The sequence below is a fragment of the Muntiacus reevesi genome, chromosome 4 (assembly GCF_963930625.1).
Source record: "Muntiacus reevesi chromosome 4, mMunRee1.1, whole genome shotgun sequence".
NCBI lineage: Eukaryota > Metazoa > Chordata > Mammalia > Artiodactyla > Cervidae > Muntiacus > Muntiacus reevesi.
In genome coordinates, this window is record NC_089252.1 from 90,889,582 (window position 1) to 90,907,468 (window position 17,887).

General features: G+C 44.3%; 1 protein-coding gene across 5 annotated transcripts in view; it reads left to right on the forward strand.

Annotated features, from left to right (window-relative positions):
• FRMD4B (FERM domain containing 4B) overlaps positions 1–17,887 on the forward strand; it is a 347,554-nt gene that overhangs the window by 189,372 nt on the left and 140,295 nt on the right. The window contains exon 1 of one of the 5 annotated variants that reach the window (XM_065933298.1): positions 14–82. The exons of 3 other annotated variants lie outside the window; for them this stretch is intronic. In XM_065933298.1, coding sequence (XP_065789370.1) covers positions 59–82 — 24 coding nt within the window. In that variant the 5' untranslated portion in view covers positions 14–58. Of the gene's footprint in view, positions 1–13; positions 83–17,331; positions 17,351–17,887 lie in introns of those variants that run through there. One more of the 5 variants, XM_065933301.1, reaches the window with a different exon arrangement.

Genomic DNA, 17,887 nt, shown 5'->3' on the forward strand with positions numbered 1-17,887 from the left:
CACACAAGTGCTTAATACATGTGTCCTTTGTCCTGCCCGCTCTCTCCAGTCCCTTTAAATGAGCCGAGATCATGGTTCAGAGGTAAGAATAATTTCTCTTCTGATTTTTTGACTGCAGGCAGCGTAATGGTGCTTCTTGAGCTCTTTCTGGCATTTCTTAGAGAATCGAGGGCAGATTTTAATATTTTACGGGGGTGAATTAACTTAAGTACTAATATTTCAGAACCTGACTTTCAGAAAAGGAAACTCCAAGAAATGTTTGTCTTCACTCTTTTCAAAGAGTTATTCCTTCCACCAAAGACCTGGATCTGCTCCAGTGTGATAGCACTGTGAAGATCATCCTTAACACTCATCTTTTGGAGGGTTTTCCTGTCATTGTGTTGAATGTTATCTCTGCCCCCTTAAAGGTCCTAAAAGGCTGATTTCTTGTTTTCAATTTCAGAACTTTGGTAATTGTTGAAGTGTATAATTCCACCTCACTGGTCCCCACAACCCCACCCCAAAACCATTCTCTTTCTTTTTTTTTTTTCAATTGTAAAGAGTTGAACTGTTTTACGGATGTGGAAAGGACAGAGCAAGGGCAGGAATGGTGTCAGTAAGCAGCGTGGAAATGCTTTGAGATTTGCAGTTGTTAATCATCTCCTCAACACAGTGTGTTGGGAGCCATCTCTATTTCTGTGAGCATTTGGCAGGAAAGATCCTGTGGGGGACTAGAACTCATTAGTAGCTTTTCTAAGAGGACCTTTTATCGTTCATCCCTGTCTTGCCTCAAAACAGAAGCAGGAAAATGGAATTCCATCCCTCATTCTAATTTATGAAGACTTCAGTGATCAGAATTCAGCAGTTCAAGATAGAGATCTCAGCAGTGCCGTTTTCGGGGATGGCTATCAATTAATTCATAAAACCTTTATGATTTGTCAGAGGAAGTCCTACATCCTAATTAGAGGGAAGCCTTTTTTTTCCCTTTCCTCCTGTGGATTGTGGCTATGGTAAGCTCATCAAGTCCAATTCTGTGCATCCATTTTTTTTTTCCCTCATGGGTAGAAGTTGGAAGTGGAGGAGGGGAGGAAAATCTGGGTAGACTTCAGAAAACAAAGGAAATTGTCTCATCCAGGAGGCTGCAAAGCTCTTGGGTATAGGAGGAAGTCTGTGGAGGAAGTGGGTAGAGAGAGAAACGTCAAGGAAATAAATATATCACAATAGGGGCTGAGATCCTACCCCCTTGCCATAATCCAGCACAGTAGCGTGGCCTTAGAAATCAATCAGCTGTCTCTAAATCAGTCCTGTCAAAAACTATTTAATGATCTGAAAGAGTAGAAAGGAATGTCATCATATCCAAAATGCAGTCCAATTGCCTGGATTCTATTATGGTGACATAGACCCATGTGAGATGATCCTGCTTTTAAGAATCAGAACATAAAACCTGCCTAGAAGTAAGACCATTTTGTCATGCAGTGCTTTCAGGAATCAGGAACTACATCTCTTAGCAGAGAAGCTAAAATATTCCCAGAAACACCAAATTCCACTCCAGGGCACATTCTCTGTGTTCCAGTGCACCATTTATTTGGTCATTCATTTGGAATACACAGGAAACTGTACTGATGACTATTGGAAGGGAGGTTATTACCGTCAAGTACCCCATTCCCACCACACCCTCACCATGGAGGAGTGCTCAATAGCAGTGGGAAGGGTGGGAGATGGGCGGTGGACAAATGCCACTGGTTGAGCAGGATTGTTAAATGTACTTACACTATGGACTATTTGAGCTGGAAGAAACCTTGTAAGTCACTTTGTCCAGTCCCCTCCTGCTCTTACTGAGTAGTTGGAAATCCAGAGTGGTGGAGGAATGTTTCTAAGATCTCCTGTTGCAGTAGGGAGCAGGACACAGTCCCAGAGGCCCTCTCTGCAGAGCCCTGGTTTTATACTGTGTCCCCACAATGCTATTTCTAGGACCAGCTGGTTGCTTTGTCTGACTTCCAGTATCTCTGCATTTCATGCAGCATGAGTTTCTTCTCATGCACTCATTTCTCTCTTGGAATAGAGATGTGGGAGCTGCATCCCAAAGGAGACTCTGCTTCTTATTATGGGCTGCTTCTAGCTGCTTCCAACTGCTGGCAGAAACCAGTGAGCAGGTACATGAAGGACCCCAAGAGAAGAAGCAGCAGTCTTGCACTAGTCATAACAAGCTGCAGTACTAGATAAAAACATACTAAAAGACTTTCTCGTTGCTTTGAAAATATTGTCTGAGCCTGAATACATTAGTTAGCTCTTAGTAGATGTCTGTCTCAAGATCATAATTCAAGAATGAGACATATTTGTTTGTCCCTGATCTGGATTCCATGAAACTCCAGTTGAGACTTCCTCTTGCTTAATGTTGGAAAACTATGAAAATTTTTAAATGAAAAACTTTTTCTAAACTAGAAAGATTAAGCTGAATACAGGTAAAATAAACAGTAATATATGTTACTGTAATCTGACAAAGTTAGTCAGACAGTTTATCATTCCAATAAAAGCAGCAACAGCAAAGGATGATGTTGAGCTCATTCTCTGTTTATTTTAGATGCTTTTTTTTTTCCCCTTAAAACAAGCCTTTTTAGGTGGTGCTGTAAAGTATATGTTCACTTCTGTCCTGTCTTGGTTTGTTTCCTCTTTTGGTTTTCTTCTCTCCTTGCAAGTTAGAATGAACTAGTCAGCAGAGTTTATACTTGTTTCAAGACTTTACTGTATCCCACCCTTTCTGTTAGACATGTTTTATATTCAGGTTTTGCAGTCAGGAATGAGATTGGTTCAGAAGCTGACCTTCCACAGTAGGAAATCTTTATCTAAAGAGCACTGTGAGGGAGAGTAGTGGATGCTAGGTCTGGGTCTGCCCCTGACTGATGAGCTCTGAGGTCTTCGTGAGCTGACTTTTTCCCATCCAGTCCAGTCCTCCCAACCCACATTCGTGGGTGAAGGCATTAGTCTAGTGCCAAGACCCCTTTTCAGCTTCGAAATGCTCTAACTTTAATTATGTGAGATAACTACAGATTCTTTTTTTGTATTTGTTTATTTGGCTGCATCGTGTCTTAGCTGCAACCTGAGGGATTTTCAGTCTTCGTTATGGTATGCAGAATCTTTAGTGGCATTTAAACTCTTAGCTGTGTCATATGGGACCTACTTCCCTAACCAGGGATCAAACCCTGGCTCCCTACATTGGGAGTGTGGAGTCTTAGCCACTGAATCACCAAGGAAGTCCCCTAGATTCCTTACAGACCAGTTGCATCTGTCTCTCCCTTTCTGCTGGCCACCATCTCCCTCTCCTCATTCCTCTTTTCCTCTCCTTTTCCTTCTTCTCTCCATTCTTCCTTCCTTTCCACTGATATTTTCCTTTTCATAAAAAGAGATGCTGGACATGGGCTATAATGACTCAGAAGCCTGTTGAGCCAGGGGCAGTCCATGAGTAGGAGCGATGGGAGGTTGGCAAAGTAGAAAATGAAGAAGTTTCCCAGGCTGCAGACTGAAATCATATATGGAGGTGTTATCCAGGAAGAAATCTGGACCTTGTGGGTCATGGATACATCTCTTGTGTTGAAATTTGACACTGCTCCTTGGATTCCAAATTCCTTAGAAGCCAACACCTATTTTCTGGGGGTCTCCTGCACCAACAACCTGCCAGACTCAGGCTTACAAAGGTTAATGAGATGCAGTGACTATATGAAGCCCTGACCAGTGGGGGGAGTGCAAATTGGAATTCTTCAGTGACTCTTGGTAAGTCTTCCAAGCTTGCCGTTTAGTTCATTTACTGCTTACTCCTGGGGAGTAGAAAAGCTGTTGATATAACATGGCTGTGAGTAGTAGAATTTAATTATTATGATTTTGAGGTCAAAAGATTCAACCAACAGGTGTTTTTAGGTAGAAATTGAAACATGTCAATTACAGCAAACAGTGACACCCTAAAGCATTCAGGAGTCCACTGGGGAAGGTTCTGTTTTTGGTAGGGTGTATCCACATGAAACAGGAAGAGGAAGTGGCAAGAGTCTTAGCACATGAATCCTGCATGGTCACTTATGAACCGAGTAACCTCTCTGGTGTCATGACAGACATAATTACAATTATCTTACTAGATTGTTGAGAGGATTAGAGCTGGCCTTTGTCACTCAATACATACATAGTAACTGGCAGTTGCTATCATTAGGTAATATTATTATCCATCTGTCCCAAGTACAGGGCTTCCCAGGGGGCACTACTGGTAAAGAACGCACCCGCCAATGCAGGAGACGCCGGGGATGCAGGTTCGATCCCTGGGTCGGGAAGATCCCCTGGAGAAGGGCATGGCAACGCACTCCAGTATTATTGCCTGGGAAATCCCAGGGACGGGGGAGCCTGTGGGGCTACAGTCCATGGGGTCGCACAGAGCCAGACACGACTGAAGCAACTTAGCACACAGCATGCATCTCAAGTACAGCAAAGAAAGACAAGGGTGCCATGAAGATATGTCAACATCACCAGAAGACTGAGTGTACAAACTAATGAATGCATAATTTTTTTCAGGGCCCTTAATGATTCACATGATGGCATGAGTGTGAATCAGTTATTCAATACCCCATCTCTTGTCCTCATTAGGATATCCATCAGCCTTCTCTCCTCTTGGATACACGAGATCACTTGACCTTGCAGACACTTGTCTGGATTTCACTGGGCATAGCTTCACAAATAAGTAATGAATTACCATATGTCCATTGCAGAGTTGCGTCTTGGGCCTGATTGAGGTCAAGTGTTCATCACTTTAAAAGACCTAGTTCTTGGAGAAGGAAATGGCAACCCACTCCAGTACTCTTGCCTGGAAAATTCCATGGATGCGGGAGCCTGGTAGGCTGCAGTCCATGGGGTCGCAAAGAGTCGGACATGACTGAGCGACTTCACTTTCTTTCTATAGTTCCTTTTGGAGAAGGAAATGGCAACCCACTCCAGTACTCTTGCCTGGAGAAGCCCGTGGGTAGAGGGGCCTAGTGGGCTACAGTTAAAAAAAAAAAAAAAAAAAAAAAAAAAGACCTAGTTCTAAACCATTTTAAGGACATGAACACAGAATATAAATCTGACAAAAGTTATAGAAACTCTTCCTGGAAGATTCTCACACACAGGTTTTGCTTATGCTTTGGAGGGTGTTGTTTGCCAACCCCTCTACCCACATTAATAGACTTGTAAGAAGTCCCGTATCCCAGCAGGGGAAATGGGATAAATGTATTTGTCGCTCAGAGAAATGGTGAGAAACGAGTTGGCCTCTGTGTGTGATACCTGAGAAAAGAGCTTTTTTGGAGAACTCTTTAGCACTTAACCTTATTCAAGCCCACTAGAAGTGTGTGATCCGGGAATTGTTGTGGACTCCATGCAAGGTATTTAGAACCTAAGGGCAAGTCCTTCCACCTGCAGAGGAGGTTCTGCAGCTGTTTATAGCACATCTCTGAGAAGAGTCGTAGGTCTACCAACAACTGGAGTGTGGAGGAGGCAGGCACCCTCTTGGTATTTGGCCTTGTGTTGAGAGTAAGGTCACTCAAGTGGGACTTGTAAGTAATTGTTCTGTTCACCATTAGAGCAGTCGCCTGGCTTTAGGGATTCATCTGAAAATCTGCAGAGATTACACAGTAAGCACTATATTTGAGTCGCAATGCTAGGAACTTGTTTGCAGTAACCATACACATCCCCAAGCGCTCACCTGAAGTGCAAGCGCCCCTCTTTCTTAAAACAAGTACTGAGTTCCAACATACCAAAGATCTTATTTTTATATTATCCTTTTTTCCTTCTTTTTAAAAGAAGCTACTCATCAACTAGTGATAGCTTTTAAATATTTTATGTGAGACAAGAACACTCGATTGTGCTCTCAGTTTTTAAAAAATGAATAAGCAACTCCATTTTTTCATCCAGCAGACACTTACTGAGCAGCTGCTTCTACACGGTACCAGCTATAAGCTCAGGGTCCAGTGATTAAGAAGACAGACAGGGTCCCTGGAGGTAGATATTATACAACAAAGTGCATCATTCTTTTAATTGCAATTGTGAGAAATGCTACAAAAGAGAAGTATAGAGAGCCGAAAGAACACAACTCACACTCATAGTCAGAGTTATGGAGCCCACGGCTATTCCAGACACCCTGTGCATCAGCTTATTCACATCTCATGGCAAAGCACTCGTACTGTTTCCATTACTCAGATCAGGAAACAGAAGAACACAGAGATGAGGTCGTTTGCCCACGTGGTGCCCCTAGCAAAACATCGAAGTCAGGATTTGAACCCTGGGCGAGCTGACTTCAGAGTCTTTACTCGTAACCATTACACAATGACCTCTATGAGAAATGAATGTTTAATCTGTGTTTTTAAGAACAAATTGGTTTAGCCAGTCACTTTCCAAACCTCCTCATGCTTTGAGGTGTGGATGAGATCATATAGAGGGAGAACTAGAAGAGGACCAGTGTGGCTGGAGCCAGGGATTTAGGGGAAAAGGAGAACAAGACCAGGGAGGGTGGGCAGGGAGCGAGCGGTGGAGGAGTAGGTGGTCTGCAGGATGATGGACGCTTTCTTCTGATTGAATCAGGCCAGCTCTGAAGCTGGACCCCCTTGGTCAAGAAGACCCCCGTGGGAACCTTCCATTCCTGTGAGATGAAAGCATGGAGGGGAGTTCTCCTGATCTGACTAGACTGTTTCTGATTTGTTTACCTTCTTGTGTGTACAGAGCATCCTGCTTGAGGATGTTTTGTCTGTGCCATCAACCTGTCCCATTGACGTGTTTTCCAGACCCAGATGTTTTCTGCCTTTTCTGGGGCCTGCAGAACACTTTTCTTAGTGGTCCATGTAGTCACACCGCGCCTGTGGCAGGTTCAATAGTCACCATCATTCATCATGGCTAACACAGAATGGCAGGTGCTGTGTGGGGTTTTTCCCACCCATTCTTGTGTTTTAGCCTGAACTCCATGAGGTAGATACTGTTACTGTCCATATTTTTCAAATTAAAAAAAAACCCACTTACAGGGGTTATATGAATTGTCCAGGGTTCCACCAGCTAATTTCTGGAGTCAAGCCTTGCATCTAGGGTTGCCTAGTGCTGAAGTCCGTGCTTAACCCTGTGTATCTCAGTTCCTATTTTACAGATGCAAAAACTGTCCCAAGTTCAAGACAGAACTGATTCTAAAACTAAAAAGTGAAAGTTTAGTCACTCAGTCGTGTCCGACTCTTTGTGACCCCATGGACTATAGCCCACCACACTCCTCTGTCCATGGGATTTTCCAGGCAAGAGTACTGGAGTGGGTTGCCATTTCCTTCTCCATCTAAAACTAATATTTTACACAAAGTTTCATTTTCTAGGCCAACATTACATTTCATAGGAAAAAGAAAGGGAACTGAATAGAGTTCACCATGAACCTTCACCATGACCTGAAGTAGACTTGTAAACATTATAGATTTACATGTTATAGATTTACCAGTGAACAGAGATATGTTACCAACCCATCAGCTGAATTGATAACAAAGGTAGAAATCGAGGGATCTAAAAAGAGTGGGGGATCTGTATCTGGATATTAACCAGCAAGAGTTTGGAAGAGATAATTAAAACAGAATCACTTTAGTATTTATTATAAGAAAGTAATAGTCACTATGGGCTTCCCAGATGACTCAGTGGTAAATAATCCATCTGTCAATCTAGGAGACTCAGGAGACGCAGGTTCAATCCCTGGGTCAGGAAGATCCCCTGGAGAAGGAAATGTCAACCCACTCCAGTATTTTTGCCTGGGAAATCCTGTGGACAGGGGAGCCTGGTGGATTATAGTCCAGGGGATCGAAGAGTCAGACAGGACTTAGACCATGTGCTGTGCACTTTATGTTTATTCATTCATTTAATCCTCACAGTAAGCTGATAAACTTAGTCATATTTGTATGTCCATTTTATAGGTGAGGCCCAATGAAGTGATCTTCTCGTTCTTTCTGTCTTTGATTTTTGTCATCCATCTCCAGCCTCGTCTCATAGTAACCAGAGTTATCCTTGGGCTGGTAGGTTCTTTACCACTGAGCCACCAGGGAAGCCCCTGTAGAAATTCCTTGGTTTTTGTTAGTGAGAAGTGTGTTTGTAAGGTGTGTGCTCTGCTAAGCATTTTATGTGTGTTATCTTATGTACTCTTTCCAGCTCTTGGCGGGGGGTGCTCTTGTTGTTTCTGCTTTCAGACCAGGGCTCAAAGTGAAGCCAAATACCTGTATAAGACCACACAGGTGCTACTGAGGAGAGCTGGGGTTTAAACCCAAGTCTCTAACTTCAGAGTCTATGGTCTTGAGCATTGCACTTGTTAAATAATGCACTATTAAGTAATAAGCTGCTTCTTATGGCTTCCCAGGTGACGCTAGTGGTAAAGAGCCTGCCTGCCAATGCAGGAGACACGAGGGACTTAAGTTTGTTCCCTGGTTTGAAAAGATCCCTGGAGAAGGACATGGCTACCCACTCCAATATTCTTGCCTGGGCAAATCCCATGGACAGAGGAGCCTGGCAGGCTACAGTCTATAGCATCGCAAAGAGTCAGACAGGACTGAAGCGACTTAGCACACACACCCATGGGATGCTACAATGCCCCAGGCAAAACTATCCCCATTTTATAGCAACTACTCAGAGAAGGTAAGTGGCTTGCCTGAAGTGCCCAGCTAGCTCGAGGCAGAGCCAGGGTCAGGCATCGTGCCCACTGGACTCCCTCAGGGCTGCTCCCAGCCACTACCCTGCCCTAGCTAAGCGGGCAGCTCCACCCTGCTTAACCCCTCTGACTAAAGCAAGTGTGATTAGGTACTAGAAGTTCTGGAAACTGGTGACTTCCTCCTGAGTTTGCATAATCCACCATCCAGGCCACTCTCACCAGAGACACCCAGCCTTTTTTAAATGACCACAGTCCCCTCCCTTCAGAAATGCCGCTCTAGGAGAGCGCATCTGAGAAACAGGGCTGAGGCGGGGCCGCCGGGGAAATATTTGGTTCGCCCTGGTGACAGCCCCAAGTGTGGGGCGAGATTTCCTCTCACAAGGCTCACCCATTCTGATGGGGGCAGAACGGAACTGAGATTATTTCAGAGCAGGAATAGAAGCAGGGGGAACTTGCCGACAGAGCAGAATGACACAGGCTTGGTTCTGCTTGTGATGAAAACCTGGAAGCGTCTTTCACCGAGGCTTTAAGGTCACGGCGGTCTGCTTTAGCAGGAGAAGAGTTAGTTCCAGCGGTTTTATTGACTCCAGAAGGGTAGCAGCAACACAGCTGGCTGGAACCTGGCAATTAAGAGGCAAAGGAGTCCCTCACTTGCTAGTGAGACCTTAACAGTAGAAACGGGCAGAAAACCCAGAAGGGGATCAGGAGCTGAAAATGAAGGGAAATTCATTCATGCTTACTTTGTCCTACAGTGATCTTGGTATTGGCTTAGGGGCTAGGAAAGCAGCAGTAAGTGAAGCTTACATTCCGGTACCGAAATAACAGGAAAAGCAAATGACACTGAGCATTTGATATGAGCATCCTAGTCCTGGCGCGAGAAAACCTCAGCAGTGAGCTAGCCCACTGGGGACTTTTCAAATATAATCATAAAGTACAACAGGCACTGTTTACGTCCGCCTCTTTTCGCCAGGCTCTTCTTTCTGTCAGTAGCTATCCTTAGTCCCATTTTAGAGATGTAATAAGTAAGTCCTAAGAAAGTTGAGTCAGCTGAGCTTTGAACAGAGTTACGTCTGGGCCGAAAATCTCTGTTCTTTCACCTCTGTCACGTGGCCTCTCAGTGGTCTCAGCATCCTGACCTGGAGCTCTGAGCAGTGTCCTCCCCCCAGACCCCCTTCTCCCACTGAGCTTCTCCAGTGGTATGCTGGTAAATGTTTAACAGCCAGCTCGCTGGGGACAAGGGCACTGATCAGTTGTTCTTGTTTAGTCGCTGAGTTGTATCTGATTCTTTTATAACCCTATGGATTGTAGGGCAGCAGGCTCCTCTGTGTATGAGATTTTCCAGACCAGAATACTGGAGTGGGTTGCCATTTCCTCCTCCAGGGAATCTTTCTGACCCAGAGATCAAACCCGCATCTCCTGGATTGGCAGGTGGGTTCTTCACCACTGAGCCATCCGTGAAGCCCAGGCCAGCAGATAGCATTTGCCAATGTCCATGCCCAATTTCCAGTAATACTCTCGCCTTGACTGACTTCACGTCATCAGGGTTAACACCGAGTTGGGAAAAGATGAGCATTAGGCGTCACTAAATAGAATTGCTGCCGTACTGATTCGCTAGATGTTGATAACCTCAAGAACAAAGAGAATAGTAAGAGGGAGTAAAAGATATAAGTTGATATACCTTAATTTTTAATATTGGTTGCACGTAAAAACCAGCTTGAAAACAGGACAGTAGATGCCCACGAGCTGTTAGGGGATGGCTGCCTCAGTGGATTCTTTTCCCCTCGTTGTGTTTCCTAGTACTCACCCAGAAGTCTTCTTGGGCTCCTGTTATGAATTTCTCTCGTCTCTCTGACCTGTGGCCTTCCAGTTTTGGGGTTGCTCTGTTTTAATCTTTGAATCCAATATTAGGCTCAAAAAAAGACTGAATCCTCTTTGAAACCACAACCAGCATTAGATGACGTTAAAGTTTCATCATTGAATCTTAGAAGTATCAAGGCTGAGGGGGATGGTTTGTTCTGTGATGGTAAAAGGAGTCCTGGACATTAAGAATTTTTCTTTATTGTCCTAAATGAATTGACTTTTCTGTTTTCACTACTTGGTAATGCTTTTCTAAATCCCCCTACTCAAATAGACATTTCTATCAACCAAGATAGGATTCTGGATCTAGTAGAATCCATTTGTATTACTAGTGTAATAATTATAAACTCCCTAAGAATCTGTTTTATCCTCTACTTATACATGGACCCAAAGAACCAAGAGATTTTTGAAAAGCATAAATCAGAGACATTCTAGCAAGGCCAATGAAAAAATTGAAACATGAAAACTCTGACAATAAGTATGTCTTCTAAAATTAGTGTAAAGTTGATTTAGGTTTTCTGATTAATTTTTTTTATTCTTAGGTTTGTATGGCAGTGTATGTAATTTGTTTGCTCTGTGGATGGCTTATATCGAGTCCAAATTTCCAAATGTGCCTTACTGAATAAACAGTACTGAGGGTATCTTTCAGTTACAAATACAGCAGTTTATTTTTAACATCCCTCCACCTGAGCTGTGCTTGTCTTTAACTTTTTGAAAGATGCAGTACTTTCACTCCTTCCTACAGGCTGTTTTTCACGGGAAAAGAGAAAACTGACAGTTGGCAAAGCAAAAAGTTTCCAAACCACAGGGTGTCTGCTACTTGCATGATCACTGAAGCTAAAATTTCCAATTTCTACCCAGCGACCGGAGAACTTTTTTCTGGTCAACCTGAAAGGCAGACAGGAATGAAAATCCCCCTTGGCCCGGACAGTCTTCTCAGCTTTTCTTGGTTCCACTTTGTGACTTTTCCTGTTTACAGTATCTGTACCCTCCCGCTTTTTTTCTTTTCTTTTTTGACTCATTTATACTGTACCATGATGTCTAAAAATACAGCCTAACAACTGGTTTTAAGTAAAGAGGATGTTTCTTTCTGGGGGGGAAAAAAAGGCAGACACATCCTCCATGGTTTCCTGAAAATAAACATTTAACAGTGTCTCATCAGAGTTTCTAATTGGAAAATGACGCAGAGCCTGAATATATAGAGAGAACCCTGTTTTCACGGCAGCTGCTTCCATGAAGAAGCTTCTGTGAAGACAGGTCACCTGTTTTCCCCCTTGTCCTTTGATGAGCTCCTCCTTGAACTTGGCTCAGCCCCTTATTACCTGGGACCCTTTGGCACGTCATAACTATCTACTTTGCAGGATGGTTGTGAGAATTTGATGGATAAAATGCATGTCAAAGCACAGGACATGGACAACACGATCAACATGTATTAATTTCCATTTTGTGTTGGTGAAAACAAGAGTAGTTAGCCCAAGACATGGTTTGGTGTCAATCAGACAAGGAGCAAGAGTTTGCAAGAGTTTTCCCAGCTGTGTGCACATGCTTGTAATCTTGCTCAGTTGCTCAGTTGTGTCCAGCTCTTCGCAGCCCTACGGACTATAGCCCGCCAGGTTCTCTGTCCGCTGAATTTTCCAGGCAAGAATACTGGAGTGGATTGTCATTTCCTCCTCCAGGGGATCTTCCCTACCCAGGGAGCAAACCTACTTCTCTTGAGTCTCCTGCGTTGGCAGGCAGATTCTTTACCACTGTACCACCTGGGAAGCCCATGTGGGAAGCCCCTTTTGTGCATGTAGGCAGCTGCAAATGGTGATTTTGAGTTAATCTCTTGATTATCACTGAGAAATCAGAATGGAATTAATCCCCAGCTGTTGAGTTGCCTGCTCTCTCCAGGGTTTAACTGGTGGAGTTAAACTGTTCAACACTAATATGACAGCTTGACCTCTTAATAATCTGGGAGAACTTTTTTCTTGAGGAAAACAGTCACTTAACCAACTGAAAATAACCACTTACAGTTCACATAATAGTACTCAGCAGCTTATAAATCATTTCCACTAATTATAAGACACTGCACTAGAGTAAGTTCAGTAAAGCATGTCAGGCACTTCGCACAAATCCTAATGCATAATCTGTGCCCAATAAATTGAGTGTATGACTGGTGATATGACTACTTTCTGACCTTTGAAGTAAATTTTACAATAGGTTCAACCTGCATTAATACAAGAGACAAAGCTAAATGAGATTGATTCTTGGCATTCCCGTTTTATAGGCACATATACTGAGGTTGAGAGAGAGTCTGATTTTCAGGCCACACTCTTAGTTACGTTACAGAACTGGGACACACACCCAGACCTCCTGATTCTAAAACCTGCGCACGCCTCATTGACACCAGGCTGGTTTCTCCTGATGGCCTTCAGCTCCAGGCTTAATAAGTTATCCCCTTCCTCCCTCCCCACCATTTTTCTCTTTCTGTTTCTTTCTTTCAAACCTGCCTTTTCTTTTCACCTGTCTTATGAGATCAGGAGATAATCTGATAAGGGATTGTCTTTTATGAGAATATATTCCCTGGGGAATGTCTGCTAAAGCTGACTGAGCTTGCTTGCCAAGTGATGCTGGAGCCACAGAAATAGCTATTCTTGTTTGCTTTTCTCCAACCTCTGCCAGGCAGAAAGGGGCTAGCAGTTGAATGCTAACATCCAGAAAACAAGGTTATCCTTCCAGTCTCTCCTGGGAGCCACCTGTCAAGAGCTGTGGTCCAATGTAACTTTTCTCCATCTACTTCCTCAAGTTTTGTGCTTCCTGGGTAAGAAGTCAGTTTCGAAGCATATTCTTTGCACATGCTCAGAACTTCACTGCATTGCCAGCTGAGCTATTTCAGAGCCCTATTCTTATCTGAAAATATCTTGTTTCATTTTTTTTTCTTTTATCATGGAGCATAGTTGATTAAGAGTGTTGTGTTAGTTTCAGGTGTCCAGCAAAGTGATTTAGTTATACATGTACATGTATCTATTCTTTTTCAAAGTCTTTTCCCCTTCAGGTTATTATGTAATATTGAGCAGCATTCCCTGTTCTATACAGTTGGTCCTTGTTGGTTATCTGCTTTAAATATAGAAGTGTTTACATGTCAATCCCCAACTTCCAATCTGTCTTCTACTCCCCAACCCTTGTTCACTTTTTCTCCTTATCTTTAGAGCAGTTGTTCTCAATCAGGGACCATTTCGTCCCTTGGGAGACGCTTGTCAGGGTCTGGAGACATATAATTGTCACATGGAAGGAAGGAGTACCGGCGTCTAGTGGATTGAGGCCAGGGAGGCTGCTAAAAATCCTACAGTGTGTGGGAGCAGACCCCACAACAAAGAATTGTCCAGCCTCAAATGTCAATGGCGCCAGTGTTGAGAAATCACACTGTGAGACAAGCTTCAGAGACAGTGTCCTGTGGATCTCATTTATGGGTATCTTAGTACCCAGAAGAGTGCTCGCATTTAGGAAGTGCTGAGTATTGGTTGAGTGAATGAATGAACACATGCTCCAGAGTTTCTCCACAGTGAATCAACTGCACTGTGTGCTGGACTGCATTCTTAAGCCCAGAATAATGGAGTCAGGCCCAGGCAGCCACCTAACCCATGAATAATCATCCTGTGCCCAGAGTGCTCACATAAGTAGGACAGAACCGGCAGTACAAGAGGCAGGAGTTGATTCCTTCCTGGTACTCACTGAAAATCATCAACAAACATAGAGAAGCCGTCTTGGCAACTGCAGGAGATAGCGAAGGAATGGTGATTGCAAAAACTTTTTGCACCCCTCTGACCTTGCTTTCAGATGATGGCTGGAACCAGGCAGCTGTGGTTTGGTGGATCTAGATCAAGCTCTTCCAGAATAGTGTGATGCCTGGCGATCAAGGTGATGTATAAAATGCCTCAGCCACGTGTGATTTAATGTGTAAGACTAATAATTGTGGGTGCTCAATCATGTCCAACTCTTTGTGACCCCATGGACTGTAGCTTGCCAGGCTCCTCTGTCCATGGGATTCTTCAGGCAAGAATACTGGAGTGGGTTGTCCTTTCTCCTGGGTATTACTTCCCAACCCAGAGATCTCCCGTGTCTCCCGCACCCTTACATTGGCAGGGGAGTTCTTTACCACTAGTGCCACAGCTCGTAACAGAAGTAATGTGACCCAGCATTGCAGGCCGTGGACCATGGAGTCAGATGCCTGCATTGATGTCCTATTCCAACTTTTCCTGGGCTTCCCAGGGGACTCAGTGGTAAAGAACCCGCCTGCCAGCGCAACAGCCTCAGGAGAAACAGGTTCAATCCCCAGGTCAGGAAGATCCCCTGGAGGAGGAAATGGCACCCCACGCCAGTGGGTTATTCTTGCCAAGATAATCCCACAGACAGAGGACCCTGGCAGGCTACATACAGTCCATGGGGTTGCAAAGAGTTGGACACGACTGAGCATAAGTGTGAGCTGCCTCTTCCTAGCTCTGTAAGCTTGTGAGCTGGGGTCCATTATTTACCTTCTCTGAGCCTCAGTTTTCTCACCTGTACAGTGATGCAGGATTGGAATCTCCCTCAGAGTGTTAGGAGAGAATGTAAATGGCCCATGGAAAGAAAAGAAAGGTCTCTGGACAGAGCTGGCACACAGCAGCTGTTACTTCTTAGTATTTTTTGTAAAGCAGATTATTCATCCTTGGTTAACGGAATTCTCGCCTTCTTTATCACTGCCCCAACCCCGGCCCGTTTTCCTTTCTTCCTCTGCTTCTTTTATGCCTCCTGTGCTTCTTCCTTCCTCACTGTCTCTCCTTTTCCTACTCTGGTCCCCGTGAACTGCAGGGGACGCCCAGGAGTCCTACTTTGATACGACTAATGGTCCCGAGATTCTGCCCCAGGTCACAGCATCTTGACCCGAGACGAGTTACTCAACTTCTCCACCCTTCAGTTTTGCCACCTACAAAATCTCAACAGGAAAACTTATCACCTCCGAGGGTTGTTTACAGCATGAAAGAAGACAGTACCCACATGAAGTGCTTAGCGCTCGTGCGACATGTCCTGCGTGCTTCCTCGAAGCTAGGCGAATGGGTGATTGATACTGAAAGAAGAAGTCCCCGGGGACTGCACAGCGGGAGGGCAGGCACTGTCTTGAAAGACCTTGAGGGAAGTTGCAGCTGACTGGCATCGGAGACGTCTGTGTCAGTCTAGGCCATTCTCTGAACGAGAGTGTCAATAGCTCATATTCACCCAGCACCCAGAGACAGTATAAAGGGACCCTGTTCAGCTGAGGTTGACATCATGTGCGTGAAATCTAAAACCGCATCCACTCAATAGATCCTAAAATAAGAACGTCCCAGATACGTCCCTTTCCCGTCTCTCCATTTCCTCCAAGATATCTCATCTGATGAGGAATTAATAGCACACCTTGTTCTCTTGGTGGAAAGCTTGTTTTTGTTTTTTGTATGTGTTTGTCTGTCTGGTCAAGGCTTGGGAGTGTTTTTGGAACGTCCTCATTTTGCATTATGCTCTACACATTTAAATCATTCGTAAATCAGTTTCATTGGTAACTGCATCTAGACTCAGACCAGTTAAAGTCTTCCTTCCCTGAGCAGAGATTTATTGTCCACTTTCTTACCGTGTGCCAGGCACGGTTCCAGGTCTTGGGGATACAGTTGGTGAACACATCAGCCAGGGCCTCTCCTGTGGAATCAACATTCAGAGAAGGATAAACAAACAACAACAAAATATTTCTTTTCTGGTATGTTGTCTCTCCTACCACAGCAAGAGACAGTGTCCAGGCTTTACACTGAGGACAGGGGAGGCCTCTTGAAGATGGTGGCATTTGATTTAACATCTGAAAGATGCAAATGCACCCAGTCATGCCATAATCTGGGGTAAGAGCATTCCAGACAGAGAGAAGAGCGTGTGCTGAGCCTCTAAGTAGGAACAGGCCTTCGTACTGAGGAAGGTCAGTGTGACTGTGTGTCAAGTCTAGGCAGGTGGGTTGTAAATGAAGTTAGAGAGGGTGGGGAGTCAGGATCCATGGACAGTGTCAGTGAGGCAAGGAGCTGGCTTTCCCACTGCACTGCTGGAAGCGTCCTTGGGTGTTTTTAAGCAGGGAGTGAAGGGGGATCCTTCACAAGGCCATAGGGAGACTGGACTCAAAAGAATGAATCCCGATTAGGTAGCTGATTTTACCCACATCCAGGTAAGAGATGATGGTGGACTAGACTCTAGATCTGTCACCCCACAACACATCTTGAGGAGTCATTTTAACGAGACAGATCCTCTTTTGCTGAACGTTCAGTAAAGGTCAGAAGAGAATGAGAGAGAGGAAATGAAGCTTGTTGCTTCCTTACCAAGGTTTTACATTTCCGTGTTCCAAAGAGCTACTAAAGCAAAACCAAAGTAGGCTGGGGTTCTGGTCTTTTCTTTTTTTTTTTTTTTGTATTTGATATTTCCTGTTGCTTTCTAAGCTGGCCCCAGTCATTAGGAATGACCCCACCATGCCCTGTCTTGACTTGCCTTTAGGTTTGTTTGGGGTTTTGTTTTTCTTTTTTTTTTTTTTGCTGTTGTTGTTTCTGTTTGTCTCTGTTTTTCTGACTCTCCACTCTCATCTCCTAAATCGGGTAGTGAGATTGGGGTTTGGTAGGGGGAGGTTCTCGCAGACTTCAATCCCACCACGGGCTGCACATCCACAGCACCCCAGGAAGCCAGAGGTCTGGTCTGTGGCCGGTTCTCACTTCCCTTCTGATCTTCCTCATTTACCACTGAGCAGATGGAGGTCTTTCCACCAGCACTCAGCACTTAGCCTCTGAAGACCTGCTGTATCAGCTGGGGAACAAACGCAGGGCAGCCACTGAGGTGGGAGTTTTAATCCAACATGCACGATTTTAACCTCCAAACTCCTGAGGTTGAAGGAGGGAAGGGGTGGTGGGAGGGATAGCCAGTCTGAGTGGGTGTCAAGAGAAACTTTCCAAAGAGATCGTTTTCTTACATGTATTTTTATTCCACAAGAAGCATTGCTGCTGTTAGCTGTCACTGTGTAGGGGTCAAATCTGAAACGGCTCTGGTGGTCCCTCTGGGGGCTCCAAGATGATTTTGAATGTGTCAGTATAATCATTGTGACCCTAACAGCTCCCTTCTAATATGACTCCTGTGGATGACATTAGAAGAGAAAGCTTCAGTGGGAGTCATATGTGAAAATAAATAAGAAATGCCCAGGCTTTTTTCTTTTTGTGGTTACAGTAGTTTTTAAAATATTTTCTTTTTAAATTCATCTGTTGGGGGGAAAAGTGCATTGGTGTAAGGTGGTGTTTAGCAGGTGAGTAACCTCATACTCTCCATGTGTGCTCTGTCTGGCCTGAAAGACAGAGACCTGAGTTGTTTTATATAAGTTTC